The 20,614-nt window shown below is 40.1% G+C and overlaps 2 protein-coding genes across 5 annotated transcripts; both read right to left on the bottom strand.

The window, feature by feature from the left end:
- Positions 1–10,254: 10,254 nt before the first annotated feature.
- On the bottom strand, positions 10,255–14,951 carry LOC310735729 (beta-1,3-galactosyltransferase 2). 4 transcript variants are annotated; one of them, XM_083558770.1, is made up of 3 exons: positions 14,797–14,951; positions 12,638–12,754; positions 10,255–12,389 (listed from the first exon to the last, which is right to left on the bottom strand). In XM_083558770.1, exons 2-3 carry the CDS (start codon positions 12,733–12,735, stop codon positions 11,264–11,266), a joined length of 1,224 nt encoding a protein of 407 aa, XP_083414896.1. In that variant the 5' UTR covers positions 12,736–12,754; positions 14,797–14,951; the 3' UTR covers positions 10,255–11,263. The 4 variants fall into 4 exon arrangements, with proteins under 4 accessions (XP_083414896.1, XP_083414897.1, XP_083414898.1 ...); XM_083558771.1 differs by lacking the exon at positions 14,797–14,951 and adding an exon at positions 12,949–13,544; XM_083558772.1 differs by lacking the exon at positions 14,797–14,951 and having other exon boundaries at positions 10,255–12,153; positions 12,293–12,389; positions 12,638–12,915.
- Positions 14,797–19,379, bottom strand: kcng4b (potassium voltage-gated channel, subfamily G, member 4b). The gene is made up of 3 exons (XM_083558752.1): positions 19,006–19,379; positions 17,221–18,051; positions 14,797–15,783 (listed from the first exon to the last, which is right to left on the bottom strand). Exons 2-3 carry the CDS (start codon positions 17,971–17,973, stop codon positions 14,962–14,964), a joined length of 1,575 nt encoding a protein of 524 aa, XP_083414878.1. The 5' UTR covers positions 17,974–18,051; positions 19,006–19,379; the 3' UTR covers positions 14,797–14,961.
- Between the last annotated feature and the right edge of the window lie 1,235 nt (positions 19,380–20,614).

Raw genomic sequence — 20,614 nt, 5'->3', positions numbered from 1 at the left:
GTGTGTGTGTGTGTGTGTGTGTGTGTGTGTGTGTGTGTGTGTGTGTGTGTGCACTTATTATTTTCTTTTTTGCACAGAGTAACTGTATGATGCAAAACTATTGGATCTAGAAAGGTTGCACAAGCACACAACTGCACACAGAACTACAGTGTTGAGATTTAATTTCCAAATGCACTGCTAGAATTAGTAGAATAGCAATACGTGCAAAATCGATCTTTTTATTTTTGCAGACTTTATTTAGTATAAGTAAAAGCAAATGCCCTTGTGTGAAAAGCTTCTAACCAGAAGATTTTTCAAATGTAGGTGTTAGGCTATTAATGTCAGTGTTCGCACATCCTTAACCACATGATTATTAATTTGGTTTAGTGGCCATGTTTGAGTTTGCATTGTATCTTTATAGTTTCACAGATTTTCCCTTAATGCAAAACCTCTTAATTATACTTGAACTCTCCATAAACATATACCTTACAAAAAATAATAGTTTTACTGTATTCTTATTATTTATATATTTCCTCCCTTACTGTGGATTGCATAAAACCCTTGGAACTATGCCATAGTTTGTATACTCAGCATACTTTCATGGCATGCCACTGCTAATAGTTGCGTAACTGGTGTAATTAATTTAAAATTTAACCAGGCATATGGTACAATACACCCTTAGTGAGAAACTATTTTATGCACACAATGACACACCTTCGATCCAGCTGCAGGCATGTTTTACGAGAGAGAATTCTTGATCACCAGAATGTGCATTTTAAAGAGACAACAGAAAACAACTTTAAGAGCTAGTTAAGAGTTGTCTAGCTTATCTGCAGAAACCATTTATTTGGTAAAAAAAAAACTTTCAGGAGCTAAGCTTCTTGTACAAAAAGTATAAACTCCCTGTCTGGGATACTTTCTGTGTCAGTATATTTTGAATCTCTGTATAGTATATGGACCATTTCCTTTCAACTAGTTGAATAATGATTTTGACACAGCTGTAAATGCAGCTGTAACTGCATACCAGTAGTCTAGTCACTGCTTCCAGCTTTGTATAATGTTTCTGGTACACCTGAGCCAGAACAAAAGCTGCAGACACCCTCTGAACAAACATTTCATAGCTGGATAAGAAAAAATATGTAACAAAACAATATGAAAAAACCATAAAAGCAATTTTAAAAAGGTAACCCTAAAATGCTTATTTGCTGTAATTTATTTTCATAAACACAGATATGTGCATTTCTATACAAATATGTAAATATTATATGCAATCTATGACCACTAAAAGTAGATGAGGAGCGTGCGATCTTAGCTGTAAACAATTCATGTTTTTCTTGTTTCCTGGCAGATGCCAAAACTAAAAGACTGCTGAAGAATGGCATTTTCAGTATGTAAAGAGCATGTGCAGGGATAATGTTACATTTAATCCTATTCAGGGATATTGTGAATATCCACTTTGCTGGAAAAGCAACGTAAGTATATCCAGCAATTTTTAACAATAATATTTTTGAATAATTTATTTTAGTATCTCCACTTATTGCAATTACAGAGCACTTGTTAGACCATATAACATTTTTACAAGCTCATGCAATTCAGTAAATTCAAACGCCAAACAAAAATTCATTATTAAAGCAATTTATTTGTTAGATGTGAAGAAAATATCTTACACGTGTAGCATTGATTTCCAGAAAATTTATTTATTTCATTTAATGTCAAAACAAGTAAGCTTTTCAAGAATCAGGAAACATGCACGAAAAATCACTACTGACACTTCTGGCAGGCACAATAGAACTTTGCCAGAAAAATGCAAAAACAAAATAACAAATTCGAAAGCACAATAACAAATCCAAAAACAAAATAACTAATGCAAAAACAACTGAACCAATACAAAAACAAATGAACAAATACACAAATCCAAAAACAAAATTACAAATCCACAAACACATTAACAAATCCGAAAACACAGCGATAATTCAGACAAACCATAAAAGGTTGGTACAGTTTGTGAATGAAACACTTACCGATCATTGGACGAGACACCTGTCATTCAAGATATACAGGAAGTATGAAATCTTATAACTTTGTTTCTTGTACATGTGTAAAGTTCCTCATTTGGGAAATTTGAGCTGCGTCGCAACGCTTTGTGACGCCTCGCTTGTACATGCTCTGAACCACGTGTAAAATCCGGCTAATAGGCAAGTTGTGACGTCATCAGCGGGCGACGTCTCGTAAACCCTGAAGCTACAAAATGGCTGCGCGGTGGTAGCGACACTAGCTTCTGCTTGTTCAGGTAAGCACATTGTTTGTGTATCTGTGCAGTCATGAGCTTACATGCAGGCAGAATTCTGATGTGTTGTTTGCTTAGCTTAGGAGCATGCTTAGTCGGCTCTCGTGGGAGTCGGCTTTTAGCATTTTTAGCCGTGTGGCTATGCGCTCCCGGCTGCTGGCCGAGCTGGCGTTCCCCGGGGAAAGCACTTGTTCGGCGGTTCCTTCTCCCGGTGCGTGTAACGTGGTGCTTCGTATTTTTTCCTCCGAGGAGGGTAAATTTTCGGTGCATGCTTTCCGCCGGCCTAGCACAAGGCTTGAAGACGGATGAGTTCTCTCCAGCCGCTCCTGCTGGGCCGAGCTCCCATGTAACGCGGTGATCCATATTTCTTGCTCCGAAGAGGGAGACTTGTCGGATGCTAGCGAGCCCACGATGATTCCTGGCCTACACACTGAGCGCAATTTAGTGGGGTTTAGGGAATGTGGCTATGGGGAGATGCCCAGGGGTAGAGACGCCGGCTGGCTATCTCTCCCCAGGTGATGCATCGCTGAAGGCTTCGGTATTGCCTACAAAGGCCACTTCGGCTCTAGTGGTTAGGGCTATGCAGCAGGTCAGGCCGGGGGTTGCCTCCACACGATGAGTGTGTTGCAGGCATACCAGGCTGACCTGCTATGTGAGATTGCGAAGGGTTTCGGCTCTGGGGCTGACGGTTAGGAGTTACGTCGAGCTGCGAGCTAACCTTCGGGGCCACCAAGGTACGGCGCGGTGGTCAATGTCAGCCCTAGTAGCCAGAGAAGGGCTTCTGTAGCTCACCCTGTAAGTGGATATTTCTGGCAGGGACAGGGCTTCCTTCTGAACACCCCGGTGGCTTGTTCTGGCGACGCTGTAGGTAAGGGCGATCGCTGGTGGGTTCAGGAGACCAGGAGGGTTTCAGTGGTACTTTCCTGCCGCTCCCATGGGGCTGCTCGGCGGCAGCCTCAGCCTGGTATGTCCAGGCATCGCGTAGCCTGGAGAGAGAGCGTTTCCACCCGGTGTTCCTCTCTCCAGTGGTCTGCTGCCTTTTTTTCCGCCCAAAAGATTGCTGCGGATGGGGGAGACCTGCCGCCTCTCAGGTGGCTTCTATGGCTGCAGGGCACCGCTTCAGCTGCCCTGAGTGGGTCAGAGGCAAACCCCAAGGGGTTGGTTTCCTTCAGGGACTTTCTGCCAGCTTGGGAAAGGCTGCCAGAGGTGTCTCAGTGGGTCCTGCGTACTATAGAGAGAGGTTACTCGATTCAAAATTGGGTCCTCTCCTCCCCGGTTCAACAGAATGTGTCCCGTGGTGGGACCCGAGTAGGGAAGGGGACATCGAAGTTCCCCCCTCGGTCAGAGAGTCAGGCTACCACAGACTTCCACATAGCCGTCCTTCCTGCACACAGGAGGTTTTTGAGGTTTGCTTTCGGGGGCGAAGCTTACCAATACCGGGTCCTCCCATTTGGCCTGAAACTTTCACCCGCACCTTCACGAAGTGCGTGAATGCAGCGCTGACCCTGCTGCGGCTCAAGGGCATCAACATTTTGAATTATGTCAACAACTGATTGATATTCGCTCGATCAGAGCTTTAGGCAGTCTGGAATCGAGATGTCATTCTCGCCTGCATGAAGGAACTGGGGCTAAGACTGAACACCGGGAAGAGTGTGCTTTCTCTACGGCAGAGAACCACCTTCCTGGGCGTGGTGTGGGATTCGACCAGGTTGCGGGCACAGCTGTCTCCCGCCCGGAGTTATCCTCACTGCAGTCTGGAGAGTAAGAGAAGGCCAGTCACCCACTGTGAAGCAGTTTCAGAGGCTGCTGGGTCTCATGGCAGCAGCGTCCAATGTGATTCCACTTAGCCTCCTCCATATCAAATCAAATCAAAATCAAATCACATTTTATTTGTCACATACACATACATATAGGGTACGACATGCAGTGAAATGCTTTTTACGACGGTCCAGCATGAGAGAATAGGATGGGGAGACCCATCCTATTCTCAATAAACCAAGAAAAAGAAGGCAGATGAATAAATTATAAACAATATAAAATATAAAATATATAAAGATATATAAGAGAAAAAAGGTGTATATACATGGTATGTTAATGACAGTAAACAGTAAAACAGTAAACATTTAAGGTGGTTAATGTGATTGTCCTTAAAGTGTCCGTGTGCGTCGCGTAATGCTTAAGACGGACGCTTCCCTCACGGGGTGGGGAGCGGTCATAAGTAGTCGCTCCGCCCAAGTTCTGTGGAGCGAGCCACGTCTTTCATGACACATTTACTGCCTGGAGATGATGCCGGTGTTTTCGGGGTTGAAACACTTCCTCCTGGACCTGAGGGGCCACCATGTGTCTCCCGTCTCGCCCCTTATACAAGCTGGCATGAGAGATCCTCCTGTGGTCCCAGGGGAAACTCCTCTTGCTGAGAGCTGTTCATATCCCGGAACGGTTGATTTAGAGAGCAGACGCCCTTTCGAGGCAAGGGCCGAGGCCTGGGGAATGAAGAATCCACCCCAAGGTGGTGGAGCAGATATGGCAGAGGTTTTACAGAGCACAGGTGGATCTGTTTGCGACTCAGGAGACTTCGCAATGTCCCCTTTGGTTCTCTCTCTCTCACCCAGCCCCATTAGGGCTGGATGCCATGGTGCAGACGTGGCCGATGCTACGTCCGGACGCCTTCCCCTCGATTGCGCTGCTCTCTTGAGTTCTGGAGAGAGTTTGCCAGAAAGGTGTTTTTGGATTTGTTAATGTGTTTGAGGGTTTGTTATTTTGTTTTTGGATTTGTTCATTTGTTTTCGGATGTTATTTTGTTTTTTTATTTTTTGTTTGTTGCCTTTTCCATCACTGCCACATTTGTGTTAGCTATGTGTTTATCTATTTATTTATGGTTTCCAATGTTGGCCATATTAATAAGATTTGCTGTGCAGTATGGATATACAGTATCTATGGAAATACTGTATGATATACTGTAAAAAGTTTCTGCCTTTAAAAGCTGTGGTGTTCTCTTGAATATGAAGTCAAACTAAACTGCTTCTTGTGTATCTTAATAGCTTAAACACATAATAATCACATCATAAACAATAAAACTCAATTAGTAGGCAGTACACAGTTAATCTTCTTCTTCTTCTTCTTCTTCTTCCTTCTTCTTCTTCTTTCGGCTTTTTTCCATTAGGGGTCGCCACAGCGGATCATCCTTCTCTATACCCCTATGTCCTGTACATCTACCTCTTTCACCCCAACCACCTGCATGTCTTTCCTCACCACATCCATAAACCTCCTCTTTGGCCTTCCTCTTTTCCTCCCTTCTGGTGGCTCCATCCTTAGCATTCACCTATCCGATATACCCCATGTCCCTCCTCTGCACATGTCAAACCATCTCAATTCGAGCCTCCCTCACCTTGTCTCCAAAACGTCCTACATACGCTATCTCTCTAATAAACTTGTTTCTAATCCTGTCCACCCTCGTCACTCCCAACGAAAACCGTAACATCTTCAGCTCTGCTACCTCCAGCTCCACTTCCTGTTTTTTAGGCAATACCACTGTCTCTAAACCATACAACATTGCAGGTCTCACCACAGTCCTATAAACTTTCCTTTTCTTGCAGATACCCTTCTATCACAAATCACTCCTGCCACTCTTCTCCACCCACTCCACCCTGCCTGCACTCTTTTCTTCACTTCTCTAGCACACTCTCCATTACTTTGCACTGTTGATCCCAGGTACCTAAACTTCTCCACCTTTTTCACCTCTTCTCCCTGCAACCGCAGCACTCCACTGCCTTCCCTCTAAATTTACACACATGTACTCTGTCTTACTCATACTTACTTTCATTCCCCTTCACTCCAACGCATATCTACACCTTTCCAGGCTCTTCTCAACCTGCTCCCTACTCTCACCACAAATTACAATATCATCCACAAACATCATTGTCCACGGAGACTCTGTCTGACCTCGCCTGTCAACCTGTCCATCACCACTGCAAACAGGAAATGGTTTAGAGTCGATCCTTGATGCAATCCAACCTCCACCTTAAACTGTCGTTCTGACTGCACACTTCACTGCTCTCCCACTGTCCTCATACATGTCCTGCACCACCCTCACATACCTCTCTGACACACCTGACATCCTCATACAATACCACAACTCTTCTCTTGGCACCCTGTTGTATGCTTTCTCAAAATCCACAAACACACAATGCAACTCCTTCTGACCTTCTCTATACTTCTCTATCAATATTCTCAAAGCTAATAATGCGTCTTTGGTGCTCTTCCTCGGCATGAAACCATACTGTTGCTCACAGATGGTCATCTCTTCTCTCAGCCTGGCTTCCACTACTCTTTCCCATAACTTTATGGTGTGACTGATCGACTTTATTCCGCTGTAGTTACTGCAGGTCTGCACATCTCCCTTACTCTTAAAGATCGGTACTAGTACATTCCTTCTCCATTCCTCAGGCATCCTCTTACCTTCCAAAATCCTGTTAAACAATCTTGTTAAAACAGTACACAGTTAATACACTATATTTTCAATGTTTATGGACAAATGACCTTCAAACACCCATATGTGTATGTTGAAGATTAAATTTCAGATTTATCTGCTGTTATCATAAGCTCTATCATTCTGAGAAGGCTTTTCACTTAAATGTTTGAGTAAGACTGTGGGGATTTGTCTTCATTCAACTACAAGAGCATTAGTGAGATCAGGCGCTGATGTTTGGTGAAGAGTTTAGTGGTAAAGTTGATATTGCAGTTCATCCCATAGGTAATCAGTGAGGGTGATATCAGGGCTCTGTGGAGGACATTTTACTTTTCTACTGTGTCAGACAGAAGTAACACATAAGTCTGTGAAGGTCATGTGTACCAGGAAGTTGTGCTGAGTAGCTTCATCAAACATTTTTTTGTTTTAGTTTGTTGAAGATTTTATTTTAGGGTTTATAATAAAGAAAAATGAACAATTTCTGACAAAAAAAAGACCATAAATATAAACAAAAAGTTTTGACTGGGTTTCCAAACCATAGTTAAATAACAGTCAAGTAATAATTCAATTCAATAAATGTTTATTGTATTGTGCTTTTAACAATTGACATTGTCTTAAAACAGCTTTACACAAATAATGCGGTAATAAAGAATGAATAAAATTGTTAATGTCAAATAATATTCACCCATACTGCTTTGTATTACAGAGAGAGTGAGAGTTGGAGAGTTGTATAACCTTCAGACAGGTCTGTTGTCAAGCATGTTTCAGATTAGTCATTCAAAAATGTGCCATTGTTTAGCAGATCATATTACAATACAAACATTTTTCGGGGTTATGTTCATGTGTTGTTGTTTTTTTGCTTAAACATTAAAAACACACACATTGTTTTATTGTGACAACAGACCTTGCCTACATGGCAGATCAATTCATATTTTGCATTTTTAAAAGAGACTGATGTTTAGTCTGACCTACAGATGTCCTTTTAATGTACAATGTCATGGGAACAACACAAACACACACTCATTTACTACCAGCTACTGTCCAAACTCCAGTGGCTTGTGCTTTCTGTTTGTGTATACTCAATTAAATTATATTACATATAGTCTATTATCTGGCTGCCCTATTGTCTGCTGCTGCCTCGTAATAAACGTGTCCTGGACAAATGTTATTTTACTTTTATAAGAAATAATAACAATAAAATGTAATTTGACTTTAACCTGCGTTATGCTGAAATACTGTGCAACGGTTTTTAACGGTGTAATGGTGTGTAAATAAGGGCATGCATAAATTAATACAGTGCCATCTACTGGTTAAATGTGGGGCTGTAGGTAGTGAAATTTGGGATTTAAAGTCCTCTTTTATAGCACAAAAAGTATGAGACCTGAAGGATTTAAAGTGTCACTGCTTAAATATTTAAACATTTAAATATTTACACACCTTCTTTCAGGCAAAACCCTATCTGTAATAGGATGTTCAACAAGACATAATAGGTGTTCACAAAACTCTGGCAGTTTAATGCATGTCAAGAGCTTCAGATATTTATAGCAAGGTTGTTGTGCCAATTGGTCTGGTTTTAATATTCAGAAAGTTCAGATCTTTCTCTTACCTCTTTTATTAACAAGGTATCTATACCCATATACCTGTCTCTAACTCAGTGCTGTCTGTCGTTCTTTTTTCGTTTGGCTTTATTTATAAAGAAAAACATCATGAAAAAAGCTTTTCAATGCAGGAGCTTTAATGACTTGTAACACTGTCACCATTTTGAAGAACACTTCCATCTTTCGATAATTAGTTCCTATTTTTATATTAACATATTTATTTATAAAAGATTTTCCCCTGATTTGCTGTGATTTATACACTAATTTACATAATATACAGTGAGGAAAATAAGTATTTGAACACCCTGCTATTTTGCAAGTTCTCCCACTTAGAAATCATAGAGGGTCTGAAATTGTCATCGTAGGTGCATGTCCACTGTGAGAGACATAATCTAAAAAAAAAAAATCCAGAAATCACAATGTATGATTTTTAAACTATTAAATTGTATGATACAGCTGCAAATAAGTATTTGAACACCTGTCTATCAGCTAGAATTCTGACCCTCAAAGACCTGTTAGTCTGCCTTTAAAATGTCCACCTCCACTACATTTATTATCCTAAATTAGATGCACCTGTTTGAAGTCGTTAGCTGCATAAAGACACCTGTCCACCCCATACAATCAATAAGAATCCAACTATAACATGGCCAAGACCAAAGAGCTGTCCAAAGACACTAGAGACAAAATTGTACACCTCCACAAGGCTGGAAAGGGCTACGGGGAAATTGCCAAGCAGCTTGGTGAAAAAAGGTCCACTGTTGGAGCAATCATTAGAAAATGGAAGAAGCTAAACATGACTGTCAATCTCCCTCGGACTGGGGCTCCATGCAAGCTCTCACCTCGTGGGGTCTCAATGATCCTAAGGAAGGTGAGAAATCAGCCCAGAACTACACGGGAGGAGCTGGTCAATGACCTGAAAAGAGCTGGGACCACCGTTTCCAAGGTAACTGTTGGTAATACACTAAGACGTCATGGTTTGAAATCATGCATGGCACGGAAGGTTCCCCTGCTTAAACCAGCACATGTCCAGGCACGTCTTAAGTTTGCCAATGACCATTTAGATGATCCAGAGGAGTCATGGGAGAAAGTCATGTGGTCAGATGAGACCAAAATAGAACTTTTGGGTCATAATTCCACTAAACGTGTTTGGAGGAAGAAGAATGATGAGTACCATCCCAAGAACACCATCCCAACTGTGAAGCATGGGGGTGGTAGCATCATGCTATGGGGGTGTTTTTCTGCACATGGGACAGAGCGATTGCACTGTATTAAGGAGAGGATGACCAGGGCCATGTATTGCGAGATATTGGGGAACAACCTCCTTCCCTCAGTTAGAGCATTGAAGATGGGTCGAGGCTGGGTCTTCCAACATGACAATGACCCAAAGCACACAGCCAGGATAACCAAGGAGTGGCTCTATAAGAAGCATATCAAGGTTCTGGCGTGGCCTAGCCAGTCTCCAGACCTAAACCCAATAGAGAATCTTTGGAGAGAGCTCAAACACCGTGTTTCTCAGCGACAGGCCAGAAACATGACTGATCTAGAGAAGATCTGTGTGGAGGAGTGGGCCAAAATCCTAAAATCCTTCCTGCAGTGTGTGCAAACCTGGTGAAAAACTACAGGAAACGTTTGACCTCTGTAACTGCAAACAAAGGCTACTGTACCAAATATTAACATTGACTTTCTCAGGTGTTCAAATACTTATTTGCAGCTGTATCATACAAATAAATAGTTTAAAAATCATACATTGTGATTTCTGGATTTTTTTTTTCAGATTATGTCTCTCACAGTGGACATGCACCTACGATGACAATTTCAGACCCCTCCATGATTTCTAAGTGGGAGAACTTGCAAAATAGCAGGGTGATCAAATACTTATTTTCCTCACTGTAGATAAAACCTAGGATTAGGTTAGGGCTAGTAGTTTCTTTTTTTGTTGTTGTTTTTTAAATGCAGACTTTTTGCCACACCTTCTGATTTGTATGTTTTCTCCACTGTGAAGGTTTTTCTTTTTGCATAACAGGTAAATGTTCATTCAAATTAAAACAAAAGATAAACTTTACATGATCATGTTCAGACATCTGTTTTTTACACACAAAATCTTTAAAATATAAAAAGGCCAAATGTGAGGTAAATAACTGTTTGTAAAAAAATAAGGAGAGGTAAAAGCACAAACTCTACAGTTAAATATATGTTGTGCTGCTTTAATGCCTTGTTCCCCCTCCCTTAGTTCAGAAGAAAGTAACAGTCTTACAAATGTTTTACACAAGATTTGCTCACACTTAGGTGCTAAGTTAATACATTTTACTTAATAAATAAAGACAATCAAATAAGAGAGCTTTCAGCTTGCAGCTGGTCAAAATTCCTCAGGGTGATTTTATGTTTCTGGAATAAAAGTCTTTTTGTATGTTTTCATTGCATTTCACAGTTGCATTGTGCAATTTACATAGGTAAAATCCAGAACCTTTTATTGCTTTATGATATATGATGACCTTTTTTATACACTACTCAGAAAATCCCTGAGTGTTTATTAGATGTTGATAAAAAATACCATATTTATTCACAGACAGGTAACAAATTATAGAAAAACTGTAGTTCCTGCGATGCTAGTGGCATTCATTTATTTTACTGGCATAGTTTGATTCTGTTCCACCCCTTATTGTTGCTGAAAATCAACACAGTTCTTCTTTCACCATTATTAAATCACCAACTGATGAAATGTCTTGTTGAACATGATGATGCCAAGATGAATTAAAACTGTTCTTTAGGCTTTTGTCTACCAGCATCTTATTAGGTCACAAAGAATTTGTTCATTTGTTACCAGCCTGTATATTAGATAAACTGTTTACATATAAAACAGTTAATATATCTTTTTAAGAGTCAATTTGTGAAATTGTCCATATAAACTATATTTTATATATTCATTCAAAGTTAACAAGGTGGTCCTGGTCTCTTAAGGTCTTTCCAAGAGTCAACCTGATGCTGTAGGTTATGTGTTGTTGTAGCAATGAGTTTTGAGTATTTACAGCGGTTGTAAGGAACAGGGAAGACATTGAAGAGGCTCTGATCAGCCTGACTTGTGTAGGGTATTCCCAAATGCCTCATGCACAGTCCTAAAAATACATCCTCAATGTAGACGGCTTGGACCTGCTTTGCTCCTTCAATTATCTTGTTTGCAAGGTCCAAAGAGAACACGTAACCCAATCCCAGTGCATACGGTGGATAAAAGTCTTCAGGAAACACATTTTTTGGAAGATACCATTTGGAGCTGGGGTTTCTAAGAACAATAGCCCCCTTGGCAACAAGTCCTGTTATATAGTTTTCCTTGGGTGCCTTGAGAAGCATTGTCATTAAAGAGTTCAGATTAAGAAACATGTCAGAGTCAATCTTCATAGCATAATCAGCATTTTGGCAGTAGGTTGCCAGCCATTCCATCATCACCATAGTTTTGATAGTGAGATTTTTATAGCTGTCCAGGAAATCACTCTGAATTATGTCATGGTGTTCCGCACTCTCCTGCAAGATATTCTGCTGGAGTTCCTCACTTCCTTCAGGTCCAGACTGACCAAGCAGAAAAAAAAGCCTCACCACTTTGTCCATGACTATCTTTTCAGACCCCCAAGTGGTGCGGACTGCATCCCGAGCTCCCCTGTTGTGCGGTGCCACCGGAACCATTAAAACTAAAAAGGTCTTATTATTCTGACACCCCGCTGACTCATTTAAAATAAAATGATATTTACATGGATATGCCACAGAGTATGTTGTTTCAGGTGTACATTTTTCACCTGGTAATGCAGACAACAAGACAGGTATCTCACTTCCTGAATTAAAAGAAAATGTCCGTTGTAGAACAGATGCACTAATGGTGACATTCGAAGCTGCTTTTGTTGTGTTCTGTGTAGTATTATATATTGCCTTAACTGTCTCATACCAAATTTCTGACACTTCTTTTAAACTCACATTGTAGAAGAGTAACACTGATAAAACAACAAGTATAAGGAAGCCAGCTCGTAGACGAGTACACCGACAGACAAATGGTTGTTCCAGGAGATCCGGGCTGTAAATGTAAATGAATTACAATGATTTTTTTTTTCTTTAAAGACATAAATTCATTAGCAAATCTGACAATCATAGCTATGTCTATTTGTCAACTATAAAGAAAAACAACTTTTTACACATTTAATCAGTAGTGTAAAAAACACCACATGCTGTTTAATTCAACTGTGTAAATATATATGTACAAAAACTAATAACAAATCGATCAGTGTTAGGTAAAGCCAGGTGAAATAAAATTAAATGCCATACCTTTTTTCTCCACCTTTGTTGGTGCCCTCCACCATTTTCCTGTCGTTGCTACTGTTCCGTATTTGTTGCCTTTCATCTGTCACACTTTCGTTCCTCATGCAAGTGTAACCTTTTGTACTATCACAGAAAGACATGACCATTTACAGAGGCATAACACTGACAGGCTATTGCTTTTTGTGGCCACACCCCATGAGAATGTTCTTCTTGGTTTTACAGTGCATGAAATAGGAAATAGAAAAGTAAGTAGGCAGGACTATAATGTTATTTATTCATTCTAAACCAAAGAGCCGCTAAAGAAAAGAATATTATACCCATCAAAATGTAGTCTGCAGTCGAAACCAGGTGAAATTACGCAATTGGTTTTGTGTCGCAGGTGTCAGATGTGGGAGGTGCTGTTTCCGAGACGTTATTTGCACTCTGTAACCATAGAGCTATCTCAAGTGGCTTGCAAAGGGCATTGACATGGTGTTTTAAAAGACTCTTCATAGACTAAGTCTTCATGAGGTTATAACCTGAACAAATGAAACGGATGGCCAAGTTTTTTCCCCCTTTTTTTCAGATTTATACTGCCACCTGTTAACAGCTGTAAATTAATGGTAAACTAAAGGTAAGGTATGTTTTAGCACAAACAGAGTGGCTGAAAGTGTGCATGCCAATTTATACCATTTACTGTGTGTTGTAACTTGAAACTGCAAAAAGAAAGAGGGGGAGGGATGAAATATCTGAGAGGTGTGATATGTGGCAGCCCATTTACCTGAACACACAAGGCTGACAATACACTGTTTTGACTTGCCCAACCTGGGGCTAAACCATAAACTACGCATTTGCTGATTTTGTTGAGAAAAATGTTTTAGCATTAATAGATTAGAATGAAAGATAATAATGAAAAAAAAAGGAAGGAAGTAAAAGTAATACTCCTGCATTTTGTGTGTGTGTGTGTGTGTGTGTGTGTGTGTGTGTGTGTGTGTGTGTGTGTGTGTGTGTGTGTGTGTCACAGTATAGTTTATAACAGTACAAAGTAAAAAACCTAAAGCAGATACCACCAAAAATGTATGTTCCTCCATAAAACTCGTGTCACAGTTTGCTGTTTTTAAATATACTTCATTAAGGCTCCATCTCAGATTTCGAAATTTTGAGATTGAATATGATAGTGTATTGTGACACAAACTGCATGTAACATAAATCTGTGTCCTTCGGTCACTACATTTACAGAATTTATTACATCCCCCACCAGTTTTTTACTGACTATTTAATGTATGAAACATAGAACTCACTATTCCTTAAATAAACTTACAATGTGGTGTATTGGCTTTTAAGTAAAATATATGCAGATTAAAAATCCGTTTTATTTGCCAGTATTGATCAAGTACAGGAATTAAGTTTGGTATGGTGGAAACTGCCAAGTTAGTAGTGAGCTAACACATTACTTATCTACAGAGAGCTATTAAACACCCTGGGAAGGAGTGCAACAACACATCACAGTATGCACATAAATGTATCATAAAAGAAGGAGTTGTGGTTAACTGTATTAGCACTAGTCTATCTGTAATAATCTTTTTGTAATAATATGTGAACAGTTGATTGTGTGGTTTTCTGTTCTTGGTTGGGTTGCACAGTTGAGAGATTTGTGTGTGTGTGTGTGTGTGTGTGGGGGGGGGGGATTTGTCTGATACCCGGAAAAGAAGGATGTGGCTAAATGCACAGAGCGTTATACTATGAGCGTGCAACCAAAAGTTTTAGAGTTCAGAGAGTCTGCTTAATTTGTCACGACACATTTTTTTGTTTTTTTTTTACAGTTACGAATGTTATCTTGAAGTTTTTGTACATCATTAAGATTAACAGACTTAAATTACAAGGCAGGATCTATTAAGAAATTAATCTTGACTGAGTTATACAGTTGGCAAAAAAAAAAGCTGTCTTGTCACAGATGTTGTAGAAAATCAAACCTATACATGCCCAGGGTACAATTCAGGTTAATTCAGTTCAAGAAGATTATGTCTGTGATAAACCAAAAACAAAATGAGTTGTCTAATCCTAAATATTATTTGTTGTGTTCATGCTACTGTTATATCAATATTCAATGACACTGTTGCAGTAGTTCTTTATAAAACGTACTGCCAGAATATTTTACATATATAAGGAAATAAACACGCTCTTACCTGTAGTATGCAGTAAAGTACTTCAGTAAAATTAGGTATTATATGCAGATATATCCAAACAAACCCCCCAAACATGTTTTAAACCAAAAATTCCTATCCTGAGTATCCTGTCTTTATTGTGCAGATTCCCTCACTATGACACCCCTTGATCCCTAGTTGCAGTATTTACAGCATGTCCGAGCATGCTGTAGCTGTTAAAACAGATTTTTTAAACCCATCACTTTTCTCACCCTCATGTAGTTTGTTGGGATAATTTTGTGTCCAACAGTAGGAATTCCTGTCCGAGTCTGTCCAAACCTCCTCCGTGGTTAATAAGGCTACTCTTTCATCTTTGCACATCATTTCGTGTTCCTGTCTCAGCTCACGGTAGGAGCGTGAGAACACATGAAAAATAGAGGTAGCTGGAAAGGCCATGATTAGAATGCCGCTCAGGATCGCACTGAAGGCTACTGCTTGACCAGGAATGGTGCGTGGGACCATGTCGCCATAGCCCACTGTGGTCATGGAGATGATGGCCCACCAAAAGCAGGCAGGGATGCTGCTGAAGCCATGCCGCTCACTCTCTGTCAAGTGTATGAGAGGGGAGAACAAAGTGACCGCCACACACACAAAAAGTAGCAGTAGACCAAAATCATGCATGCTCCTCTGCACTGTTAGGCCGAGTGTCTGCAAACCTAGCGAATGCCTTGCCAACCGCATGACATACAGGATGCGCAGGGCACGCATGAGCCTTAGGATCAGACCCAGCTTATCCAAATACCCTCCACCAACAGTCGTAGTATCTCCCAGCCTCAGATCTCTCTCATCCACCAGAAGGGAGATGTAGTAAGGTAAAATGGCCACAGCGTCGATGATGTTAAGAGGCCCACGGGCAAATTCAAGCTTGCTCCGGGCCTGCAGAAATCGTAGCAGGAGCTCAAGAGTAAACCAAACCACGCACACAGTCTCCACGATGAATATCTGTTGACACCTCAGGGAACATTCTCCCTGTTTGTAAAGAATGGTACGCATTAATTTAGCATCCCTTAGTGTATGTATGATCATGACAAACTTTTTGACATTTCCCTGTAATGAGAAATTAACCTGCTTGTTAACAGTTTTGTTTGTGAGCTATAGGGACAACGTCAATAATTATACATTTACACCCAAGGCATAAAATAAAACGAGCCAGATGACAGATGACATGAAAAATAAAAAAAATGAAGAGGAACTGGATTCAAATACAGGAAATCTATTATTTTCTTAGTGACTAGATATTTTATCCTATCACAGATAGGACAACCTAATCTTTCTAGCCTAATCATTGTAGCACAAATGTGCCTTAGTTTTTGCTAATTACTCATTAGATACAGCGAAATCTTTCCTAAAAGCATTAAGCAAATAGTATAGCTTTTACAGTAGTGCAGTGGCAGGAGCAGCTTAAATAAGACTGTCTCTCATCTGTCAGTCCAACACTTTTATTATTATAGTGTAAATGTAATAGTACTGATTGCACATTTTACAGTATATACTCATTGTTGAAATGCCTTTTGTTGGAACTTCCTTGCTTAGACATCCTATATCACAAAATTTTCAGTCAGCAGCATTTTTGGTGTTTTCTCTGTACAGGGAAGCATGTTGGCTCTTGTCTGGGCAATCAAACACAGACAACAGACAAAAACTAGACAAAACACACACACACACACACACACACACACACACACACACACACACACACACTAGGTATGCAGTACTCAGAGATTAGGTCAACAATTATCTACAAACGTGTATATTTTGTGTGGAAATCACTACATTGTGGTCATTACACAAAAATGGAATGCTAAATTATTTGTGAAACAAAATATATTTTTCTTACATTTTGTACTGATTCCAAACCTAGAAATGTTTCCGAGGTAAAATATTGCCTTTTGGAGTTACTAAATCAGTTTGATCAAATTTATAATGATTATTATTTCTGAAGTAGTATGGTAAGCTATCTTCATGTTTAGTAGGTCAGCTAATAGTAATTTAGCACTACTAGAGCACCAGGTCTCTAGTCCTGAAGCGTCCATTGTTTGCAGGTGTTAAAATTCACAAATAAATTAAATGAAAAGGCACATGAGTAATCATGACAAACTATATATAATTCTAAAGGTCTAATGTAAATTAGCTTGATAAATTAGCTAGTTATTTAGATTTTGTAAATCAGCTTGCTAAGTTAGCTACCCACAATGGTTTTGGTTTTGTTACTATTATCCCTTAGCATACATTCCAAAAATGTTATAATACATAAAACAGCAATTCAAAGTTTAGGTTTGACGAAGTTGGCAGAATATTTCCTTTATGATTTCTTAGTAAACAGTTTATCTGTATTATTTCCACCCATTCTTCTTAAATAATCTTTTTATGAAAATAAATTGAAATGTGATGTATTGATAAACATACTCGACTCTCTTCCTCTCTGAGATCAGGCAAGCTGCTGATACACAAACTGAACACGGTCACAGCAATCATAACCACAGAGACACAGGCAAATGTCTTGCCCAGCCAGCCAGAGTGTGGGTTATCCACAATTTCCTTCAAATGGCCCAAGAAGCCACGGAACCCTTCCCCCTTCTCTCGTGTAGGTTGTTTCATCAGCCTCTTTTGCCTCCTAGCTTCCTCTTTTCTCTTCCTTTCAGCCAGCTCATCGAGGCAGGTGATCATAGCCCGCCTGCAGCAATGCTCCATGCCAGTGGGCTCGATGCCCCAGTAAGAGAGCTCATCAGAGAGAAAAACAGCGCATGCCTGCCTCAGTAGCCTCAGCTTGCCCGCTGCCAGGAAGTTAAGGATGACACGGAAAGCAGTGGCACTGCGATCAAAGAAGAACTCACGGTTCACCTCATCATAGTCATCACAGAGCCTGGCAATGTCTTCAGGACTGCTGCAGTGACGTAGCTGACCCAGACGGGAGAGTGGGAAGTCATCCAGTGTGCTCCAGGCAAATGTGTAACGATCCCCACCAACATTCACCAGGGCAAGTTTGCTGTGGTCAACGTTTGCAAGTGCAGAGGGTACACGTAGTAGCTGGGCTCGCTGAAAGTACACGCCTTTAATGGTCTCTGTTTCAGGGATCTCAGTAAAAAAATTGTTTAAGCTGCTGTCATCTGTGCTGATGGAAAAATTGCTGAAGTCATTTGCATTTCTTATAATAGCCATGATGGCCTCAGGCCATACGAATGTAGGGGCTACAGTGGAATCTGGGCGTTTGGTGTATACAGCTTACAAAGATGGAGTCTGCAATGAAAAGAAACTCAATTAAGTGCATTAAAATTACTTTTTATAAAATTACAGTGTGCATGATTGTACGCAAGGGTTTGCATGGGTTTCATAGGTACAGAGCATTTTGTCCATTTTAACCTTTAGCTCATAGTAAAATGTGTAAAATAGTCATAGTAAAACTCAGACTGAACATATCTAGTTGTTTTATTGACTTTGAAATACAACATATCTGGTTGTTCTATTGACTTTGAAATGTTTTATAACTAAGATAAAATTTTACTCCAATCTAATATCTTAATAACAACTGAGACGCTTAACCTGCACCTGTATCTGCACTTTTCTGCTGCCACATGATTGGCTGATGGGATAATTGCATGACTGAGCTGGTGTATAGGTCTTTATAATAAAGAGAGTAATTAATGCATGCAAAATAATAAACAACATGAAACTGAAGGCTATTTGGGCTCAGACAAAAATTATATTAGGTTCCCATTGTTAGGACATTGCAAGCGTTATTGTCTCTACTTTTTAGAGTGGACAAAGAAAACCTTTTGATATGAAAATAGCATTTTTAAATGGATCCTTAATTGTAATGGAAATGCACCAGAGAGAGAGAGAGAGAGAGAGAGAGAGAGAGAGAGAGAGAGAGAGAGAGAAAAGCAGTAACCTTTGGAGATAGTTTTTCCATCACCACAGCAAAAACACAAGTGGAATTGTTTACACAATTGGAAGCTGAACTGTTTATAAGAGTGACATCAGTTTAAACTCGTATTTGGCTTACATATTTTGGGCTTTTACACTTTCTTCAAATTTTGCTCCACAAATTCTCACTTTAATTCATATCGTATAATATCTATTCTGTGAGTCTAATCTGTTCATTCAAATATCGTTCTCACCCTTACGCAGCTCGTCCATCCCCCATTCAGTTCCAAAAAGCCTTATAATAAAACCGCTCTCTTTGGCACTTACCTGATGGACTTATATGGTGCGCTTTCCTCCCAAAACGTCACTCCTCAGCACGAGCGCACTATCACACAATTCCCACAATAAAGAAAGCAGTATAATTGTTTTTATTATTTCCTTCACTCAGCGCTCAGTTTATACTCCTTTAAGAAATAACAACTTTCTTGACTGGCCGGAGGCACACGAACGTCCCGTTAGAGTTAAAAGGCGTTATGTAGAAGTGGAGCTGTGCGCGCAGCATCTCCGAACTGCAGCAGTTCAGCGCCGGTGTGTTCATGCGCCACAGCGCTTGCTGACTACTGAATCTTTCTGTTCACGAAGTAATCCGCCAATCCCATCGACATCTGCAGGCCTAGGTAAACCAGAAGAGAAGAAAAATAAATAAATAAAAATAATAATAAATGTGTTTACATATACTCTACAGTGTTGTATAAAAATAAATTTAAATGCACAATTTGCAAGCCACCAACCAAGTATTTTACATGTCTATAGTTCTAAACTAGAGCATAAAATTCCGTTCTAGTGTTTTAATGATGGTGGTTTGCTTGAAAACAAGTCATGCAGCTGTATTCTGGATCAGTTACAGAATTTGAATGTATCCTAGATAAGTCACTGAATAAGCATCTGACTGGCCATACCTATCAGAATAAAAATGGTTCTTTGTAGGATGACAGCTATCAAGTTAGAACAAATAGAAACAGCATTTTTCTGGAAAGTTTTTTTTTGTTTTAAATGATGAAATTACGTTGCTATGCAAAACCCATCAAAACAGAACTGCTGGTCATTCCAGGGGATTCATCTCCAGATCTCTAAATAACTTTCTATAACTCTCTGCTCTCCCCTTCAGCCACCACTTTCAACCTTGTGGTAACTATGGGCAAGCAACTGTCCTTCTCCTCACATGTTGCTAAAGTAACTCGTTCTTGTCGCTTCCTTCTCTATAACATCAGAAGGATTTGACCATTTCTGCCCACACAGGCTGCTCAGGTGCTAGTTTAGCCTCTTATCATTTCAAGACTGGACAACTGCAACTCTCTGCTGAAAGGTCTGTCTCTGGACGCTATTTGTCCATTGCATATGATCCAAAACACAGCTGCGAGACTTGTGTTCAACCTGCCCAAGTTCTCCCACACCACCCCACTGCTGAGCTCCCTCTACTTGCTTCCGGTATTTGCATGCATCAGATTTAAAACACAGATGCTTGTCAACAAGGTCAAAAATGGAACAGCACTCTCTTACCTCATAGACCTCATCAACCCTCGCATTGCACCACGCTGCCTGAGATCCTCTACACTGCTTGACTGGTAACACAATCTCTCAGGGTAAGAGGTAAGTATACTTCAAGGATCTTCTTTGTCACCAAGGTGGTAGAATGAACCTCGCCTAGATGTTATGAACAGCGCATTCACTGGCTATCTTCAAGCGACGGGTGAAGACCTACCTCTCAACACAGCTGTAGGCTGATTTATCTTAATTTTGTAATCTAGCATACCAGTGCAGATGTATTCATTAATAGAGACTTAAAGCACTTTTGTACATCTCTCTGGACAGGGGCGTCAGCTAAATGCCATAAATCCAAATGTAAATGTTTATAAAATTGAGACTGATCAGTGGT

This window comes from Silurus aristotelis (genome assembly GCF_946808225.1).
Source record: "Silurus aristotelis genome assembly, chromosome: 13".
NCBI lineage: Eukaryota > Metazoa > Chordata > Actinopteri > Siluriformes > Siluridae > Silurus > Silurus aristotelis.
This window is presented reverse-complemented; position numbering and strand designations above follow the sequence as displayed.

What these genes read in the sequence shown, in the direction of transcription:
- LOC310735729 (XM_083558769.1), bottom strand. Translation starts at nt 12,777, where the DNA reads ATGGTCATGTCTTTCTGTGATAGTACAAAAGGTTACACTTGCATGAGG. An exon ending in AACAAAGGTGGAGAAAAAAG is followed by an intron (nt 12,390 to 12,637) that starts GTATGGCATTTA and finishes TTACATTTACAG; the next exon opens with CCCGGATCTCCTGGAACAAC.
- kcng4b (XM_083558752.1), bottom strand. Translation starts at nt 17,973, where the DNA reads ATGGCTATTATAAGAAATGCAAATGACTTCAGCAATTTTTCCATCAGC. An exon ending in TCAGAGAGGAAGAGAGTCGA is followed by an intron (nt 15,784 to 17,220) that starts GTATGTTTATCA and finishes CTTTACAAACAG; the next exon opens with GGAGAATGTTCCCTGAGGTG.